Source organism: Canis aureus, chromosome 4, assembly GCF_053574225.1.
Source record: "Canis aureus isolate CA01 chromosome 4, VMU_Caureus_v.1.0, whole genome shotgun sequence".
Taxonomy (NCBI): Eukaryota; Metazoa; Chordata; class Mammalia; order Carnivora; family Canidae; genus Canis; species Canis aureus.
This window is the reverse complement of record NC_135614.1, coordinates 73,482,501-73,501,619: the sequence shown is the minus strand read 5'-3', so window position 1 is coordinate 73,501,619 and position 19,119 is coordinate 73,482,501. Positions and strand designations below refer to the sequence as shown.

At 31.9% G+C, this 19,119-nt stretch overlaps 1 protein-coding gene across 5 annotated transcripts in view; it reads left to right on the top strand.

The window, feature by feature from the left end:
* The window catches only part of NIPBL (NIPBL cohesin loading factor), a 197,467-nt gene that overhangs the window by 142,234 nt on the left and 36,114 nt on the right, over positions 1–19,119 (top strand). For all 5 annotated transcript variants that reach the window (XM_077896197.1, XM_077896201.1, XM_077896199.1 and 2 more), the window contains 15 exons: positions 501–652; positions 1,251–1,331; positions 2,052–2,152; positions 3,709–3,847; positions 5,455–5,537; positions 6,124–6,256; positions 7,314–7,457; positions 9,766–9,855; positions 10,922–11,136; positions 11,247–11,349; positions 11,975–12,073; positions 12,161–12,307; positions 14,787–14,921; positions 15,801–15,899; positions 17,258–17,311. In XM_077896197.1, coding sequence (XP_077752323.1) covers positions 501–652; positions 1,251–1,331; positions 2,052–2,152; positions 3,709–3,847; positions 5,455–5,537; positions 6,124–6,256; positions 7,314–7,457; positions 9,766–9,855; positions 10,922–11,136; positions 11,247–11,349; positions 11,975–12,073; positions 12,161–12,307; positions 14,787–14,921; positions 15,801–15,899; positions 17,258–17,311 — 1,775 coding nt within the window. The remainder of the gene's footprint in view (positions 1–500; positions 653–1,250; positions 1,332–2,051; positions 2,153–3,708; positions 3,848–5,454; positions 5,538–6,123; positions 6,257–7,313; positions 7,458–9,765; positions 9,856–10,921; positions 11,137–11,246; positions 11,350–11,974; positions 12,074–12,160; positions 12,308–14,786; positions 14,922–15,800; positions 15,900–17,257; positions 17,312–19,119) is intronic.

The following is a 19,119-nucleotide window of genomic DNA, read 5'->3' as shown; positions in this document are numbered from 1 at the left end:
AGGCAGAGAGAGAGAAGCAGGCTCCATGCAGGGAGCCTGATGTAGGACTTGATCCTGGGTCTCCAGGATCACACCCCTGGCTGAAGGCAGATGCCAAACCACTGAGCCACCCAGGCGTCCCTAACATGAACATTTAATGAAAGGAGGATATACCTGGTTTATGAATAATCTATAATTACTTATTATTTTATAATTACAAGTTAAAGGGAATTTTAATCTTATCCTGCACCAATAAGAAAAAATAGAAATAAAGATAAATGTTTTATAAGATTTAGGAACCACTGGAATGTGCCATTGCTATCTAAATATCCCTAGAGAACAATTTTCTGTTTTAATAAATGACCAGCTTTATTTGCCAGGTTATATTTTTATGTAGCACACTCCCCCTCCACCCCCGCCAAGAAAGTGTTCCCTTAATTCAGAAAACAGTTTTATTATTATTTATTAAGAATTATTAAAAGTTGATAAATTACTTGTTTGAAATTTTTCTTTCATTTTAGGAGGCTTGTTAAGTTCAAAAGCAAAACGGGCTAAGTGTTCTACCCATAAGCAGAGAGTAATAGTAATGCTTTATAATAAAGTTTGTGACATTGTTAGCAGCCTATCAGAATTGCTAGAGATACAGCTTCTTACAGACACAACAATTCTTCAGGTAATTTTTTTTGAAGCATTTTGTTATATTTCTGGATCAAACATTGTAAGAACAGAGGATCTGAGTTCAGTATAGCTTTGCTTACTCAGTAATAATGCCAGCACTATGTTAATTTTTTCCATTCAGAGTATATCTAAAATGAAGAAATAAAAGTCCAGGAAAGTTTTAAAAAGAAACATTAAAAAAAAAAAAAAAAGAAACATTTAGGGCGGAAGATAGGTGAATGTAGTAGAAACCCAAAACTATAAATTCTTTGAAAGATAAAAGATTATTTCCTTTGAAATATGTCAGGATATTTTCATCCAGAGTAGCAAAATGTTTTATATTATATTTAATATATTTATATTGTGACATTCATCAACCCAAAATGTGGAGATCAGAGGAATGATGGCTATGAAAGCAAGTATATACTAATGTGCTTGAGGGTGAAAGGAGCAGAGAAATTCTTGAACTAGATCGATCCTAATGATTAGTAAGGAGAAAGAAAATGCTCTCTCAGTTTTTTCCAGTAAGTTTATGAATGTTTTGGAATTTAGTTAAGGTAGAATGTTACTGATATCAACTAGAGATGTATACTGATTACTTTTTGCGTGTGCAGGTATCATCAATGGGAATAACACCATTTTTTGTGGAAAATGTCAGTGAGCTACAATTATGTGCCATTAAGTTAGTCACTGCAGTAAGTATAATCAATTCATACTTTTAGTTATCCCCCCCAGAAGAATAATATTGATATCATTTAATCTAAACTTGCAAAAATTAATGCAGACTGAAGTTTTGCATAGACTTATTTCAACATAAGGACTATTTGTGCCTTATATTTTAAACTCTTCTAATTTTTTTCAAATTTTATTTTATTTAAATTCAATTAATTAACATATAGTGTATTATTAGTTTCAGAGGTAGAGGTCAGTGATTCATCAGTCTTATATAATACCCAGTGCTCATTACATCATGTACTGTCCTTAATGCCCATCACTCAGTTGCCCCATCTCCCACTCTCCCTCCCCCCCAGCAACCCTCAGTTTGTTTCCTATGATCTAGAGTCTCTGGTTTGTCTGCCTCTCTGATTTTGTCTTGTTTCATTTTTCCTTTCTAAATTTTTAAAAACATTTTAGTTAATAATTCCTTAATATCGACAATTAAATCAGAAGTGTTTAAAATCATTTGAATTTTGTCTTTCCATCTCCAACATAGCATACTCCTGTAAATGAGTATACTCTTCTACAAGAATGTTATAATTAATGATGGGAAAGTTGTGCAAATTAAATCATTGTCATTGATGTTGAAAACGTTTTCATTCGAAATGGCAGATGATATTTTTTATCATGTGATATATCTTTTGTTTTCAAAGAATTATAAACTAAACTAAATTTGAAATCTTATAATTCCTAAACAGGTATTCTCAAGATACGAAAAACATAGGCAGTTAATTTTGGAAGAAATTTTTACTTCACTTGCAAGATTACCAACCAGCAAGAGGAGTTTGAGGAACTTCAGGTAACTAATTATAGTAAGGGCCAAGTACCATGAAGAATTACATTATATTGTTGTCCTTATGAATTGAATCATCATCGGTGAATTTTTATTTTAGTGATCAAATAAAAAAGGCAGTTCAGTCAGAGCAGCACAAAGAGTAGCTTGGATATATGAAAAAAACAGTGCACATTTGGAGGACTTAAGAAAGTTCATTGATTCTCAGGTGTAAGAATCTGTGACAGGGATTTTCTGTCATGATGCTATTGACATTTTGAGCAGTTAATACTTTCTTACGAAAGGCTGTTCTATACATGGTAAGATGGTTAGCAGCATCCCTGACCTGTAACTTCTAGTTGACAAGAGAACTACCACCCCCTTCCAGTTGTGACAATGGAAGTTTTCTCCAGACACTGGCAAATGTCCCCTGAGGGACAAAATCAACCCTGATTAAGCCATGATGGGAAATATGGCTTGAAAAAGGCAAAGGCAGTTCAAGTGTTTTATAAGCCTTAGTGAGGAACTTGGACTTAATTCTTTATACAGCAGGAAGTCATTAAAAGAGAGCTGAAAGATTACTCTGGCAACAGTATGAAAAATTGACATGGAGATTAAATGCTCTTAAATCACTATGCACAGGATAACCAAGAAATGTTATCTACTGCTGTAGTCAACATTATTGTCTTTGTTGTCATAGGGAATCATCATCATTATCATAACTATTGTAATATTCCTGAGTGATTAAATGTGTTGACCTGGCATGTAGGGTTATATTTAGATTGCTTTGAAGGCTATTTTATGTTAAAAAAAATTACTTTTACTTTAGTTTTTTGGATTAATTGTATATAGTCTATTAAACCTGAAGAAAAGCTATCAGCATATAAGAAAATTCTTACACCTTTACAGTATCTTTAGCATTAAAGATTTAAATTCGATTTTTTATATTCTATGCCACTGCCTTCATACCCTAGCACAGATCATCAAGAGCTGTGTAGCAGATTTTAATAAGAAAATGAGTACCAGACTGCATGGGCTTATGGAAATCTTGAAGACTTTTCTCATTTTAAAAATCATTTTGAGGGCAGCCCGGGTGGCTCAGCGGTTTAGCACCACCTGCAGCCCAGGGCATGATCCTGGAGACCCGGGATTGAGTCCCATGTCGGGCTTCCTGCATGGAGCCTGCTTCTCCCTCTGCCTGTGTCTCTGCCTCTCTCTCTCTCTATGTGTGTCTCTCATGAATAAATAACTAAAATCTTTAAAAATAAATAAATAAATAATAAAAATCATTTTGAGAAATATTTGATATTTTTCATGTATAAATCTTTATCTGCAGTGCATATAGAGTATAGAAATTTGTATTAAATACAATTGCATTTTTCCTTTGACTATTTTAATTTACACATTGAATTGGTTTTTTTCTAATTTATTAAAAAATAGACATAAGGATACTATTACAAGCACTAAAGATAATGCCTAGAAATAGTAGTAAAGCATCCTGAAATTTTCAGATGATAGATGGCATGTAGAATGAAATTCTTTTCATTCTTTGTATGATCTAAATGTTTTCTTCTCCGTTAAAGGTTAAATAGTAGTGATATGGATGGAGAGCCTATGTATATTCAGATGGTTACAGCACTGGTTTTACAACTAATTCAGTGTGTTGTACACTTACCATCATCGGAGAAGGACTCTAATTCAGAAGAGGACTCAAATAAAAAAGTAAGGAATCTTTTATAACTTTGTACTTTTATAGGAAAAAGCACTTAAATTCTCTGCTATTCTTATAAAACTAAAGTTCTTAATTAGAGCTTTATGGCTGGTCTTTAGGATCCAAGCAGAACACGAGACAAACTTTTAGGAAACATGAGTTCAGTTACTACTTTGTCTGTGAGTCATGAGACGTATAGATTTAATCCAAATTTGTTTCTTCAGCTATAAAATAGGAATGATAATATCTACCAAGCCTTTCATACCAACCACTCAGTCTCAAGTTGGATAATGAATGTGCAAGGGAATATTATACTATGTAATATCTATACTACTGCATAACATATAATTGTAATATAATTAATGTAAGTCTCATGCAGAAGATGAATTTATGCCCTCACTGTTGAGTAACTCATAGCTAAGATTTGCTTTTGGTTTTGTAGCTATTATCCATCAAAGCTTACAATTTTTCCAGGTTCTTATACTATTATAAAAAGTTAAAGAGAAACCGGAATGGTTTTGTTTCTCTATTCTATTATTTTCAGAATTTTGTGTATGGATATAATAGTATATGTTTAAGTAAATAAATAAGTGAAAAATGCATATCAAAAAAGTTGAGATCACTCTCCCAATCTGATTGTTTTCTCCCCAGTCTTTCCTTGTCTTTGGTGACAGGTATCAAAAGAAGTTTATCTTCCTCCATTTATTTATGTAGATATCTACATACATTTGATGTGGAATTTTTTAAACCTAAATAAATGATACAGTCACATATTTATAGCTAATTTTTTTTTCAGTCAACATTGCTTTTAATACATAATAATTAATACCAGAATCTTTTGACTTGGGTTAAAAATATATAACTGTTATCTGTCACAACTTAAGAATTTCTCAAGATATACTTAGAAGTAGAATATTAAATAGTGTACATATATTTCTTGTGTACATGTATTTTTTTACCTTTTCCTGGTAACTAGTGAGCTTTTTCATGTATTTATTCACCTTTGGGTTTCCAAAACTTTGAATTGACTATTCATTTCCTAATCTCAAAATATCTCATGAAGGAATTGAATTTTCTTTTGTATTATGTTGAAGCATTTCATAAACTTCAAACTTGAAATGTCTTTTTCTAAATTCTTTTTGTATTTTCAATCAATTTTTCTTCTGACCTAGATCATAAGAAGTTATTGATACTGCATTTGTTAACCATATTGGTATTCTTCCATGTTTTAATAAACTATAATGAACTCAATATTTTTATTTAGTTTTTGTATTGAAATGTGTTTACTAATTTGTAGCTTCTGTCTTTGTATATAAAAGAATAGTTTAAGCTGCTGCTGCCTTTTTTTTGGAGAGGTAATAAGGGGGGAGAAAGAGAATCTTAAACATTAGGCTCCACACCCATCTTAGGGCTTGATCTCACAACCCTGACATCACGACCCGAGCCGAAGTCAAAAGTTGGTTGCTTAACCAACTGAGTCACCCAGGTGCCTTACAAGCTTTTTAGTGTTTAAATGTATCACCCCATTTCAGTAATAACCTGACCGTAGTAGCAATGGAACGAACTTAATTTTTTGGTTATTTCTTATATCTGTGTAAATTCATTTTTCTCAATTTAGGTTGACCAAGATGTTGTCATTACCAACTCTTATGAAACAGCCATGAGAACAGCCCAAAACTTCCTTTCCATCTTCCTTAAAAAGTGAGCAAAACTAACATAATCTGATTTTTATTTCCCTGGTATAAAAAGTCGTTCATTTATTTTAGGTAAATGGGTAATCCAATTTCCTTCCATAACTTGAACCTTGAATGTGTCACCTTAGCCCTTGATCTACTAGTCTTTCAAATGAGGCATTTGAAGTATTAAAAATCTAAAATCTTGTGAACTTACTTACACGTTTGACTCCAAAAGTTAAAGTACTAGATTGAAATTCTGTAATTTTTCTTCAGTCAATTTTGAGGTATTCTAACTGAATAGGAAATTTTGTAGAGAGAGGTTTAGTTGGCCTTCATAAAAATTTGTTGTAATCTCAGAGAAAGAGTAGTCATTTTTTAAAATGTGGTGTACTTGCTGGAAACTAATGTTTATACTAAGCAATAAATGAATTCCCTAGCGGGGGAAGAATGAAATTTCAGAAACAGATTCATTTTAAGCCATGTTATATTTACTGTACTCTTAGACCTTGTTATACATATGGGGAAGAGAAAACTTAGTTAACAAAATTTCAGTCGTATTGGTGGACGTGTCACCTAAATTCATAGTCTTTTCATTATTTATCTTTGAACAGATGTGGTAGTAAGCAAGGTGAAGAAGATTACAGACCACTATTTGAAAATTTTGTTCAAGACCTTCTTTCAACAGTCAATAAGCCTGAATGGCCAGCTGCTGAACTACTCCTTAGTTTGTTAGGGAGACTGTTGGTAAGAGTATAGCATTTAAAGATTATTAGATTACTAGAAGACAACATAATGAGGATGTACTCTGATTCACAGATGATGAATTCTTTAAAAATGTGTAAGGAAATATGACCATTGCATCTTTTTTTTTTTTGCATGTGCATAACTGTACACAATATTATCAATACTTTGTAGAAAACTTTGAAATCTTGTGGTTTTGGTGCTTTCATTTCATTACATAAGATAGCGGTGCTTTAAAAACTTTTCTTTGATTTAGAAGTACTGCATTGTTAGTTAAAAGCATCTCAACACTCACTGAGTCCATAAGTTACTGCAGTTAATTCATTTCAAAGCATGAAACTGATTAACACAAACTCTTTATCATCATTAAGAGTATTTCTGAAAACATGGTACTTTGTAGTTCTCATGTAAAACAAGGAAAATGTAAAGAAATATTGTAATTTCTCTTTTTATTTTTAAACTATATTTAAACTTGTACAATGCAAATTGTTACAAAGCTTTTGAGATCTTATGTTCTGTGAACTGGAAAATGTTTTAATACTATTCTGAAACCAAGATAATGCTTCATAGAAATTAGAATTCCAGCATAAGACATTCTTAGTAATATCCCATTTTTTTACAAGGAGTTTAGCCTATATTTAAAGATAATGACTATGTTCTTAGGGAGATTTAATCTATATACCTTTTTTTTGTTTTGTTTTGTTTTTTTTTATTTATGATAGTCACACAGAGAGAGAGGCAGAGACATAGGCAGAGGGAGAAGCAGGCTCCATGTACCGGGAGCCCGACGTGGGATTCGATCCCGGGTCTCCAGGATCGTGCCCTGGGCCAAAGGCAGGCGCTAAACCGCTGCGCCACCCAGGGATCCCTATATACCTTTTTTTAATGAAAATGTTCATATCCCAGAAATTCAAAAGGCAATCACTTTATGGAACAATATCACAAGGGGGGAAAATGTTTAAATTTCAGATAATACAACATACATTTGGAATTCATATGATAAATTGCTATTAAAAATGTTATAAATTGATGAAATTAAGCAGATTATTTTTATGTTTAGGTTCATCAGTTCAGTAACAAGTCAACAGAGATGGCTTTAAGAGTGGCATCTCTTGATTACCTTGGAACTGTTGCTGCACGATTAAGGAAAGATGCTGTTACAAGCAAAATGGATCAAGGGTCTATAGAACGAATTTTAAAACAGGTATTGAGATATAAGATTAAAATTATGGGGATAAATACTGGTTAAGTACTTTCTTTAGGTAGTCTTATATTAGTGTTGTATTTCATTTTATAGATTGAAAATAAGATCTTGTATTTCCAAAAGTGGTCTTTTCAAAAGCCCTGCAGAGAAAGTTAATAACCTTAAGGTGAATTATAGTGTCTAACAGAAGTTTCAAGTGATTTATATAAATCCTTAGTTTACTTTCTTTCTGTGAACTGCTTTTACGAATGTAAGATGCTGTTTTCTTTTTGGTTTAACTAAGTTTTATTTGAATCTTTAGTTTACTAAGGTGATGATTTAGCATTCCCAGTCAGATCATTTTATACCTTTGCATTTTGATTATCTTTTTATTTGGGGAATTGAGGAAGACTTCGTTTCATCATATTAGATAGATACTTCATGTTTGGCAGAAAATATTTTATTGCTTCACTTTTTTTTTTTTTAATGTGGGTGAGGTGATAATAATGTTAGAAGTTACCTTAGAAAACTGATAGGTAAATGAACTCTAATCCTTCATACAAAACTGTTTTCATTTTCTTTCTGCTCTTTTTTTAACATTCATAGCCATATACATGCTGGCCATTAGAAATGCCTCATATTTTTTTTTAGTATACATAGTATTTTGAAATAATTTTAAACTATTTTTAAAGTTATAAGAATAGTACAAAGAGTTCCCACAAACCTTTCACCCAAATTCCTTAATTGTTGGTAATTTATAATATTTGCTTTATCTTTGTGTAACATTCCTTTTTTCAAAATATATATGCATGCATATCTGTGTGTGTGTTTTCTTTCCCCTGAACTATTTGAGCAGACTAAATGCCCCATTACCCTTGAATTTCAAAGTATGATTCCCTGGATAAGAAGCATTAATATTAACATCACCTAGGGACTTGCTGGAAATGCAAATTCTCAGGACTCCTACTGAATCAGAAATTCTGGGGGTGGGGCCCAGCATTGTTTTTTGATCACCCTCCAGTTGATTCTAATGAATGCTTAAGTTTGAGAACCACTGCTTAGTGTCTGTTGTCTATAAACAAGAACTCTTGTTTAAATATCCATAGTGCAATTCTCAAAAGCAAGAAATTAGCGTTAATATGATACTGCCATCTAATATAATGCTACCATTCCTATAGTATTTCATAGGCTATAATTTGTTGCTATCATTGTTTTAATGCTCAAGTTGTCCAGGATATAACCAGTGAGAGCCCTTTTAGCTGGCTTTTGTATCTTTTTGATATTCCCATCTTTCTCTGAGAACTTTGTGGCATAACAAAATGTTTCAGGATCCTCAATCCTCTTTTCTTTCCTTGCTTCAGCCCTGGAGTGTGCCATTTCACCAAATAATACTGGTTCTTTTTCTTGGAGAATGGTAATTTAGAGACCAAGGTCTAGATTCAAAGTACATTTCAGTAACTTAGAGTGGACCTAGGACTCCTTTTGTTACATATGACCATGTAGAGTATACCCTGTAAAACTCAGAGGAGGGGTCATTTGTAAATATTCTATGATTCTTGACATATGTACACCTTGCTTTTGGAAGTTTATAGTGTCCTAGTTTACAGTGCTATGATGTATTTCTCCATGTATCCATTTCACCACACTCTTAGAATATGGGTTACTGTAATCTTTGTTTTCTACTTAGAGATATTCCAAACCATATTGGCAATTTGTATGATAAAGCTAGAGTAGTATAAGCTATAGGCATGAATGTCAACTCACAATTAGTTTCTGGCTATGTATTGTTCTTGATAGGTCCTAAAGATTCACTATCTCTCTGCTCCTAGATCAAGTGAACAGCTCACCTACTGTATGTTTAATATCCTACATGAAATAAAGTACTGTTTTGTATTATAAATAAAAATATTTATCTTCCATAGTGTTTTTTTAATATCCCAAAGAAAGCTATAACACATAGTAAAACAGATAATGGCAGTTTCCATTTTTAGATTAAAAGTTTGGAATTTTTTTTTCCATACAGAAAAACCAATGCTTTTTATCTTTGAATACTTGACACATTATTCTGATAATTTTTATGTCTGCTACCTATGCACCTCCTTCAAAGAAAAGACATGTAGTTCATAAAAATAAAGGCCAGTCTCAGCTATCAATTTATAATGTGTTTTTCAAAAATACCATTCTTCTGTTCTTTCCTTTTAGTTGCTACACTTACATTTTCACTTTTTATCATTTATCAGTTTTTCCCTCAGATTTGTATCTACAACTAGATAAATTATTAAAATATACTAGTAATATCTTTTTTGTTCTTTCTTGGTTTATTTTGTAGGTTTCAGGAGGAGAAGATGAAATACAACAACTGCAAAAAGCATTGCTTGACTACTTGGATGAAAATACTGAGACTGATCCTTCACTAGTGGTAGGAATCTTTTCTCTCTTTTTTGGAAATAAAGCATCAAATTCAAATTGGATGTGAAAGAAAATTGGGAAGTGTGTTGAAGCGGAAAGTTGTCTGGAATACTGATTTTTGAAACAGAAAAATACTTGATAATCTAAACAATAAAGAATAATTATGGATTGATTTGTCTTATATGGAATTCTGGTACAGATATTGTGTTTCCCATGTCACACACCCCGTTTTAGTGTGACATGGAAATAGTTAGACATCTTTCCATAGTTCTCTTTGAGACCGAGCTAGATCATTGCTTCTCACAGAGAATATGGCCCAGGTTGTACTTGAGGTGATCGATTAGCACATGAAAAGAAAGTATTAGAATTCCATGTATATATTTATTTTTAAATATAAACCTTAATTATATTTTTATATATTATATATTCAAATTATTGGTAGAATAGATTTATATGTAAAATTTATAAACTGTATTACGAAGCAATGTGCATATATTACGGTACTTTTTAATTTTTTTTTACTAATGGGATATGCAATCTAAAGAGGTTGGAGATAACTGTTCAGCCAACTGCTGCTGGCTTTCTATCTGCATTGAAAGAAACAGATTATAGGTATGCCTCAGCGTTAAAATATTTCAATAATAATTGGTTGTGTATTTCTTGAAGCAAGGTAGTATTTTGAAAATAACTAGAGTCCTCTACCTTTAGCATTTTATCCTATTGTTCTAAACTTTCCCAGTTGACCTATCATTTATCTAATTTTAGTGACCTACATGATACTATCCTTTGTTAAGTAATTGATAGTATTCTAGATTTAATACAACTGTGTTTATCAAATTATCTTTTGACATCATTAATACAAGTGTTAGGACAAAGTAAAATATGAATTTTCTATCAGAGAGTCAAACCTTCCAGCTTTCTTAAAATTTATCTGCTAGAAGTTGCTTTAAAGTATACCTTAGTATTTATTCCTGATAGTGAGCACTTTATCAGTGGATTGGAAATTTCATTACTAATTTCATTTTGAAATTTTGTTAATTTAGTCAAACTCAAGTCTTAATCTATTTTCTTTTCAGTTTTCTCGTAAATTCTATATAGCCCAATGGTTCCGTGACACAACTCTGGAAACAGAAAAAGCAATGAAATCACAAAAAGATGAGGAATCATCTGAAGGAACACATCATGCGAAGGAAGTTGAGACAACTGGTCAAATCATGCATCGAGCTGAAAACCGGAAAAAGTTTCTTAGAAGCATTATCAAAACCACACCTTCTCAGTTCAGCACATTAAAGTAAGATGTGGAGAGAAAGCATCTTTACACTTTCAGTTATGTCTTTGATATGTTTATCTACTTTGCAAAAAAATTAAATAAATAAAAATTTAATGATTTTTTTGTTGTAGGATGAACTCTGATACTGTGGACTATGACGATGCTTGTTTGATTGTTCGATACTTGGCCTCTATGAGGCCGTTTGCCCAGAGCTTTGATATTTATTTGACACAGGTAAACTGGACCAAAATTATGTATGCAATGATATTGATTTTTCTGGTTATGGACATTTGTGGGATAGTTTCTATCTATTCCTGTTGAGAACAGATATTTTAAAAGATTATGAAAGTAGCAATTGTTTCTGTGTTCCATATTTGTTAAAGGTCTGTATTTTTTGGCATGCTTTTTACGTATTGGTTCTTGTTTTATAGATAAATAAGTGTATATCTGTATGAATATACATACATGATATGGATAAAATGTTATAAAAATATTCAATTACCAAATTATTACTTAAATGATACTAAATATCCTAAAAAATATATATATCCTGAATTAGTTACTCATAGCAAAGTTTTAAGGGTTACACATCCTTGCAAATGAAAGATAGCAATAAAAAACAGGCTTAATTGAGAATGCCAGAATAAAGGAAAGGTTCTAAAATATAGAATGCCTCAGTTACTGTACTAACCTTCAAGTTAAAACTTTGAATCAGTAAGATAACATCTTTTACTCCTATAAAAGTTAAAGGGATGTAAATACAATATTTATTGTCATTTCTTTCACTTTTTTTCATGCTATTTTTTTGTTAAACACTACATGTTTTAAAATTCTGAAAATATCGATGTTTGCTTGGCAGATCCTTCGAGTTCTTGGTGAAAACGCAATTGCCGTTCGAACAAAAGCAATGAAGTGTTTATCTGAAGTTGTTGCTGTAGACCCCAGTATTCTAGCAAGGGTAAAGAAGAGCACAAATTATTCTTATTTGAGTACTGCATTCCAGTTAAAATATTAGCTCTACTTAGTATATTTTATTTTTCTTTAGCTTGACATGCAAAGAGGAGTTCATGGACGATTAATGGATAACTCCACTAGTGTTCGAGAAGCAGCAGTAGAATTATTAGGTCGATTTGTTCTTTGTCGACCTCAGCTTGCTGAGCAGTATTATGATATGCTGATTGAAAGAATATTGGTATGTTTGTCATTTTTATTACAACTCAAATATAATTATGCTTTTTTAATATCACATTTTTTTAGTTGTTAAACTAGAAAAGTAAATATCAGTTATTTATTTATAATGCCTAATATCTATACTATAGCAACTTCCTAAAGGATGACATGTTTCTTTTTTTCTCCCCCCTAGAAAGCCTGTCAGTGTTAATTTTACATACATACCCTAAAGACATCTTAAACCAGATTGAAAATTAAAAGCTAAGGCTGTGACCCTAGTGCTGATGAGTCAGTGGGTTGGAAAGCAAGGGAAGCTAATAGGTATTCCTGGTGCCAAGAATTAGATCCAGAAAGTGGTGACTACACCAGAGCATTGGGCAAATTCTAATCTCCAGTCTCCCAGGTTTAGAAAGTAGACAAAAGATCCTCCATTCCTACCCTACTTTGAGCTGAGAGCTAGGAGTCCTAATGATTGAACAGAGAGCCAGCAGAGGCAGGGGATACAGATTTCAAGCCCCCTCAGCCCCACCCAGGCCCAAACAAAGAACTGAAGAACATGTTTCAAGAGGATTGCTCAATATTGTAAAACAAATCATTGTTGAAAATTGAATTCCTTTTTTTCATTAGTACTGCCTTTCAATGATGCAAGTTTGCATTGAGTAAATGACAGGAACTACAATGACATAAATATTTTGGACAGGAATCTAGGATAAATTTGTATGTATATAAACAGAATTATTTCATTGAAACCTAACTACAGAATTTTGTATCTGACAATATTTTTGGATCCTTTATGTATATTTGCATGTTCCTTAAAGCTGAATTTTAACAAGCTTTAGATACCTGCAAATGAAATGAGAAAACCATTTGAGTCTTAAGATCAAACTTAAGAAATACTATTGTAAAATATCTTTTCCTTGTATGTTATGGAATTCTCTCGTCCTGAAGCCTTTTCCTAGAAAATAAAAGGAAATAGGAAGCATTGGCATTACAGAATATCTATGCTTCACATCACCCGTTGTACCTCAAATGAAGTGCATCAAGCACAAGATTGGGTATTTCCACAGTGACAAGAGTTTATCACCTTTAGTCTGCTATAAGAATATTATGTGACTGAGAGTTCAAGATAATTTCAGCTTCAACTAGCATAAAATATTGATTGAAACAAAGACCTTCAGGAAAGAGTAGAGGAAATTTTTTCCTTTTAGTTCCTTAGCCTTTTCAAAAATGAAAGACAAAATCAGTAGGATTCTCAGAGCTAATGAACTCTTGACAGCACCTACCCAAGTAATATATCCTAAAATATTTTCATGATTATCAGACTGCATAATAGAAATAATTTTATACATTAAGTGTCCAGTGTTTTTTATTTATTTTTAAAACTCTTTAATTATTGGGTCACCTGAGTGGCTTGGTTAAGCATCTGCCTTTGGCTCAGGTCATGATCTCAGGACCCTGTGTGCTTTCTCTTTTTCTGTCAAATAAAAAATAAAAAAATAAAAATAAACTCCTTAATTACAAAAATTTGTTAAGAATAAGTACAGTGAACCATCATGTATCTACCACCATATTTCATCTATATTTTCTGCTAAATTAGTTTAAATTAAATCAAACATTTTGCAGTTTCTTCTGTGGATACTTCAGCCTACTGAATGTGGGTAATGTGGGTGCTGCCATTATAAACAAAACTATTATCCCACCCAACCAAATTAACACTCTGTAAATATCATCGAATAACCAGTTTATGTTCATATTCTCCAACTGTCCCAAAAACTGGTGGGGGGGGGGGGGGGTTCTAGCTTTTTTTTTTTTTTTTTTTAACAGAATCCAGTCAAAGATCATACTTTGCATTTGGTGATCATGTTTTAACATTTAGAGTATTCTCAGAATGCCTGGGTGGCTTCTGCCTTCAGCTCAGGGTGTGATCCCAGGATTTCCCTATAGGGAGCCCCCTTCTCCCTCTGCATATATCTCTACCTCTCTCTCTGTCTCTCATGAATAATTTTTTTTTTTTAATTTAGAATATTCTCTTTCTATACACTTACCCCATAGCATTGACTCATTTAAAAAGACCAGTCAGTCTTGTTATTTCCTCATGGCTTTAATTTGTTTTTTTATGTTTCTTGTATTTCTTATTAACTATAAGATGGTAGGGACAATGGTTTGATTAGATATTTGTTAAAAATACTTCATATGCTGTTTAAGTGCCACTATTCTAAAGGCTTCATATTTGTTATCCCATTTAATTTTGGCAAACTTAGGTTCTAATCTTGTTTTTGCTGCTATTTAATAATTTTGCATGTATTGGATATCATATTTTAAAAGTAAAACAATATGACTCATATTTTTAGTAATATTAATAAGAAAACATAGAGGAAATATATAGACCATCTTTATCATGTTAATAGACTGCTTAATGGTATTTATTTTCTAATTTATCACATAAATACACCTGAACATCTTGATTTTTCCGATACTTAAAAATAATTTTCTTTTCTTAGGATACTGGTATCAGTGTCAGGAAAAGGGTAATAAAGATTCTAAGAGATATCTGTATTGAACAACCAACATTTCCGAAAATTACAGAAATGTGTGTAAAAATGATTCGCAGAGTCAATGATGAAGAGGGCATTAAGGTAAGATCAAATGGTGACTACTTTAAAATTCACTTTTCATTAGTGTTTTATATAATTTAAGTATTTATTGTATCTAAATTTTGTTGATATATATGTAAAATAAGACTAAAACCTTTATAAGTGAATAAACATTTTTAAATTATAAAATTCAAAAAAGACACACTTTCATACATTTATATTTCTAGATCTTACATTAATAAAATCTGGTATTTCTCAACCAATTCAGTTATAACATTTAATGTCAATGTAGTGATTACATGCAGGAAGTTTATTATCAAATTAAAGTTATTTTAATTTTTAAATGGTTTGTTCTTGGTTTTCTAAGTTAATAAATACTTCTTTAAAAGTTTAATCTTAAAAAAAAAAAAAGTTTAATCTTGAGTTCATTAATGAATTTATGTGTATATGATTGTCCCTGTATTTGTTTTTTTGTGTTTGTTTTTAAGAGCCTCTCCCCCAAAAGTAATAAAAGTATTTTTTAGTTTGATCAAAAACATTTGAATGTGTACTCTGCAGATTTTCTAGGCTAGGCGTAGTATCACCTATTTAAAATTTGTATCAATTTTAAAAGATTATAATTTTAAGAAATTAATTGATTGTTTTTAAAAACTGAGAAATTCATGCCAAAAATTCCTGGTAGTTTGTGTTTTGATTAGTTATTTACAGCTTTGTTTTGAACTTTTTCTTTTTTTTTTTTTTTTTTAAGTAAATTCTTTGCCCTCCATGGGGCTCAAACTCATGACCCAGAGATCAAGAGTTGCATGCTATACTGACTGAGCCAGCCAGGTCAACTTTGTTTTGGGCTTTCATGAGAATTTGGGATTGAGAATTTTGCCATGTTTGTTGTAGTTGTGTAGTTTGAAATTTTCTTTCTTCTAGAAATTAGTAAATGAAACATTCCAAAAACTCTGGTTTACTCCAACTCCACACAATGACAAAGAAGCAATGACGAGGAAAATCTTAAACATCACTGATGTGGTAAGGACTCAAAGATGTGGTCCCTGTGGATGCAGACCTAGTTTATTAGGCCTATCCCCTCTTACAAAGAGAGAGACGATGATGAGCTAGTTGGTTAATGTTGACACTTAATACTATAGTTGGCCCTTCAATTGCACAGGTCCACTTATACACGGATTTATTTCAGTAAATGCAGTACAATAGTAAAAGTTTCTCTTATGATTTTCTCTATTTCTCTTATGATTTTTTTTACTATTTTCTTTATCTTCATTACTGTAAGAATATAGTATATAACATACAACATACATGTTAATCAGCTGTTTATGTTATAGGTAAGGCTTCTGGTCAGCAGTAGGCTATTAAAAGTTAAGTTTTGGGGGAATCAAAGATATACACAGATTTTCAACTGTGCGTGGGGTCAGCATCCCTAAACCCTGCATTGTTCAGGATAAACTGTATTTCCCATACTTTACTTTTCCGGAGATACACAAGGGATGCAAGGAAGATGAGGTTGGTGTTTCTACATAGCCATTTCTTGGTATTTGTTCACTTAAGCACGGATACTGAAATTCTCCATATTCCTCCAGAGATTGAAAACTGAGAAGGAAAGAAGTAGAGGATGAATGGTAACAGTCGCCCAGGGATAACAACCTAAAACGAGAGTACTTTTTTCAGAAAACATGAGTTAAGATTAGTTTTATTATGTTTAATTATACACATCAGCTATAAACTTTTTTGACCCATAATGTTTTTATGTTTTGAACATAAATTTTGTATTATCAGTTACAAGTTCATCTCTGTTTTACTTATGTCTTTAAATCTGCTATCTAGAAGAAAAATAATAAGCAAACATTTCTATTTGTGTTGTTTAAACCTTACATATTTTTCTGACTAATTGAAGTTATTCAAAATATAATGCCATATTTTTTAATTTAAATTCCAGTTAACATTCAGTGTAATATGAGCATCAGGTGTATAATATAGTGATTCAGCACTACCATACAACACCCAGTGTTCATCACAACAAATTAACTTCTTAATCCCCATCACCTATTTCACCCATCCTCCCATCCACCTCCCCTGTAATACCTTATTTAATTTCAGTACATTAAACTAATTTCTTGAATATCGTATTTAATTTCAGTACATTAAACTAATTTCTTGAATATCTTCTAAGGTATTTTTAGAATTAAATTGTTTAGCCTTGGTAAATTTTGGCTTACTAAAAGAATAGTTTACTTTAAAAATAATTTTTTAAGTGAGAACACTGAGACATTTATAAACTTCAGGCTAAAACACACCAAAGGTTTTACTTCCTGTTTTTCAGATTTTTAAGTAAATTTCTAATCTTGATAGTTTCACCGTATTTTCCCACTTAGGTTGCAGCATGCAGAGATACTGGATATGACTGGTTTGAGCAACTCCTTCAAAATGTGAGTGTTATTTTGACTCCTGATAACAACATGAAATTTAATAGGGGATCAGTTCTTTGTAGGCTTTTTGATTTAAAAGAAACTTTTCAGTTATTTTTTAAGTATTTACCTTTTGGTAGGGAACATTTATTTCAGTATATTAAGCTGAATGTTTTGGTTAATATCCCTATTTAATTTCTTAGTCAATTGCCTGTTTTAAGTAAGTTTTCTAAATCAGTAATTGAAATTCTGTCTTTCCTGCCTTCCAGATAATTTTTTCTTATCCCTTTAATCTATATGTTAGACATGAAATCTACAGACTTACAGATTGCATTAAATGTATATTTACATTACTTGACATGTTATGAAATGTGTAGAATTTCCTGTGATAGTACAGAATTAAACCACAATTCGTGTTCTTTAAAAATTTCATAAATGGAAATGTTCATCTCCCTAGGAACTTTTTTATTTCAGAAATTTTTAAATAGATAGAAGTACCCATCATCCAGCTTCAAAAATTATCAGCATTTTCCCAATCTTATTTTATCTCTAATCCCTCCCCTATATTTTTTTAAATTATTTTTTCTTGGCTGTAATACTTTTAAAGCAACTCCTATACTTTATATCATTTCACCATACACACCTTAGTGTCTATCTTTAACAGAATTACTTTTTAAAAATAACCAGGATATCATTATCATCTGTATCAAAATAAATATTAAGTCATTCCCTACCTAATATTCTATGTTCATATTTCCCTGATTGTCTCAAAAACGTATTTGTATAGTTGGTTTGCAGTTGATTTGGTCGATACGGCTCTTAAGTCTCTTCTCTTAATCTATGATTAGACCCTTCACTTCTCTTTTTTTTCATGCCACTTATGTTTTCCTGTAGTATGTCCCACATTCTAGATTTCATAGATCTTTTCCTTCTGGTGTCATTTAAGTTGTTCCTCTATTCACCTTTTTATTTTCTGTAAACTCTTAGTTATATCTAAAGCCTTAATAATATTGAAGTTCAATTTTGGGAATAGAGGGCAAAAATACTTCATAGGTGATGCTGAATATCACTGCATCACATCAGGAGGCACATAATGTTTGCTTATCCCACATCCAGTGGTCTTTTAGTTTAGGTGTTGTCAGCCTGGTGCACCTATTATAAAGATTCTGTTCATTTTTTTGCATCTTCATGAATGAATAGATTTGTATGTCTTTATATTTTATTTAAATTTTTTAGAGGGGTGAGGGGCAGAAGGAGGGGGGAGAGAGAGTCTTTACCAGGCTCCATGCCCGGCGCCAGCCCAGCGCAGGGGTCAATCTCATGACTCTCAGACCATGACCTGAGCCAAAATCAAGTCAAACACTTAACTGACTGAGTCACCCAGCCACCTCTGTCTTTGTTTTTAAAATACTGTAATCGTAGTTCTTTTTGGAGTTCAGATTGTCCTATCTTTGCCCAGTGGTAGTCTCTTCATGTTGGTCTTGTATCTTTTGATATAAACTTATTACTTTTTTGTAGCCTGATTACTTTTTGCCTCTACAAGATGCCCTCAACTCAACTTGTACATTTTCTGCCCCAAACCTCAAATCAGCCATTTTTCCAAAGGGCCTTAATTTCCTTTGGGGAGAAGAATTTGGATGCTGCAGATGTTCTTCACTAATGGGTTATCATAGCTTGGGACCTTTTACAGAGGATAGAGCTAGGAAATAGGTATTTCTTAGAAAGGCAAAAATAAATCAAGAATTTATATTGATTTTTTAATTTAAATTTTTGATTATGAAAGTCTGTTTCCTTGGTTTTATTCTTTCCTTTAGGCTAAATATTTTGGT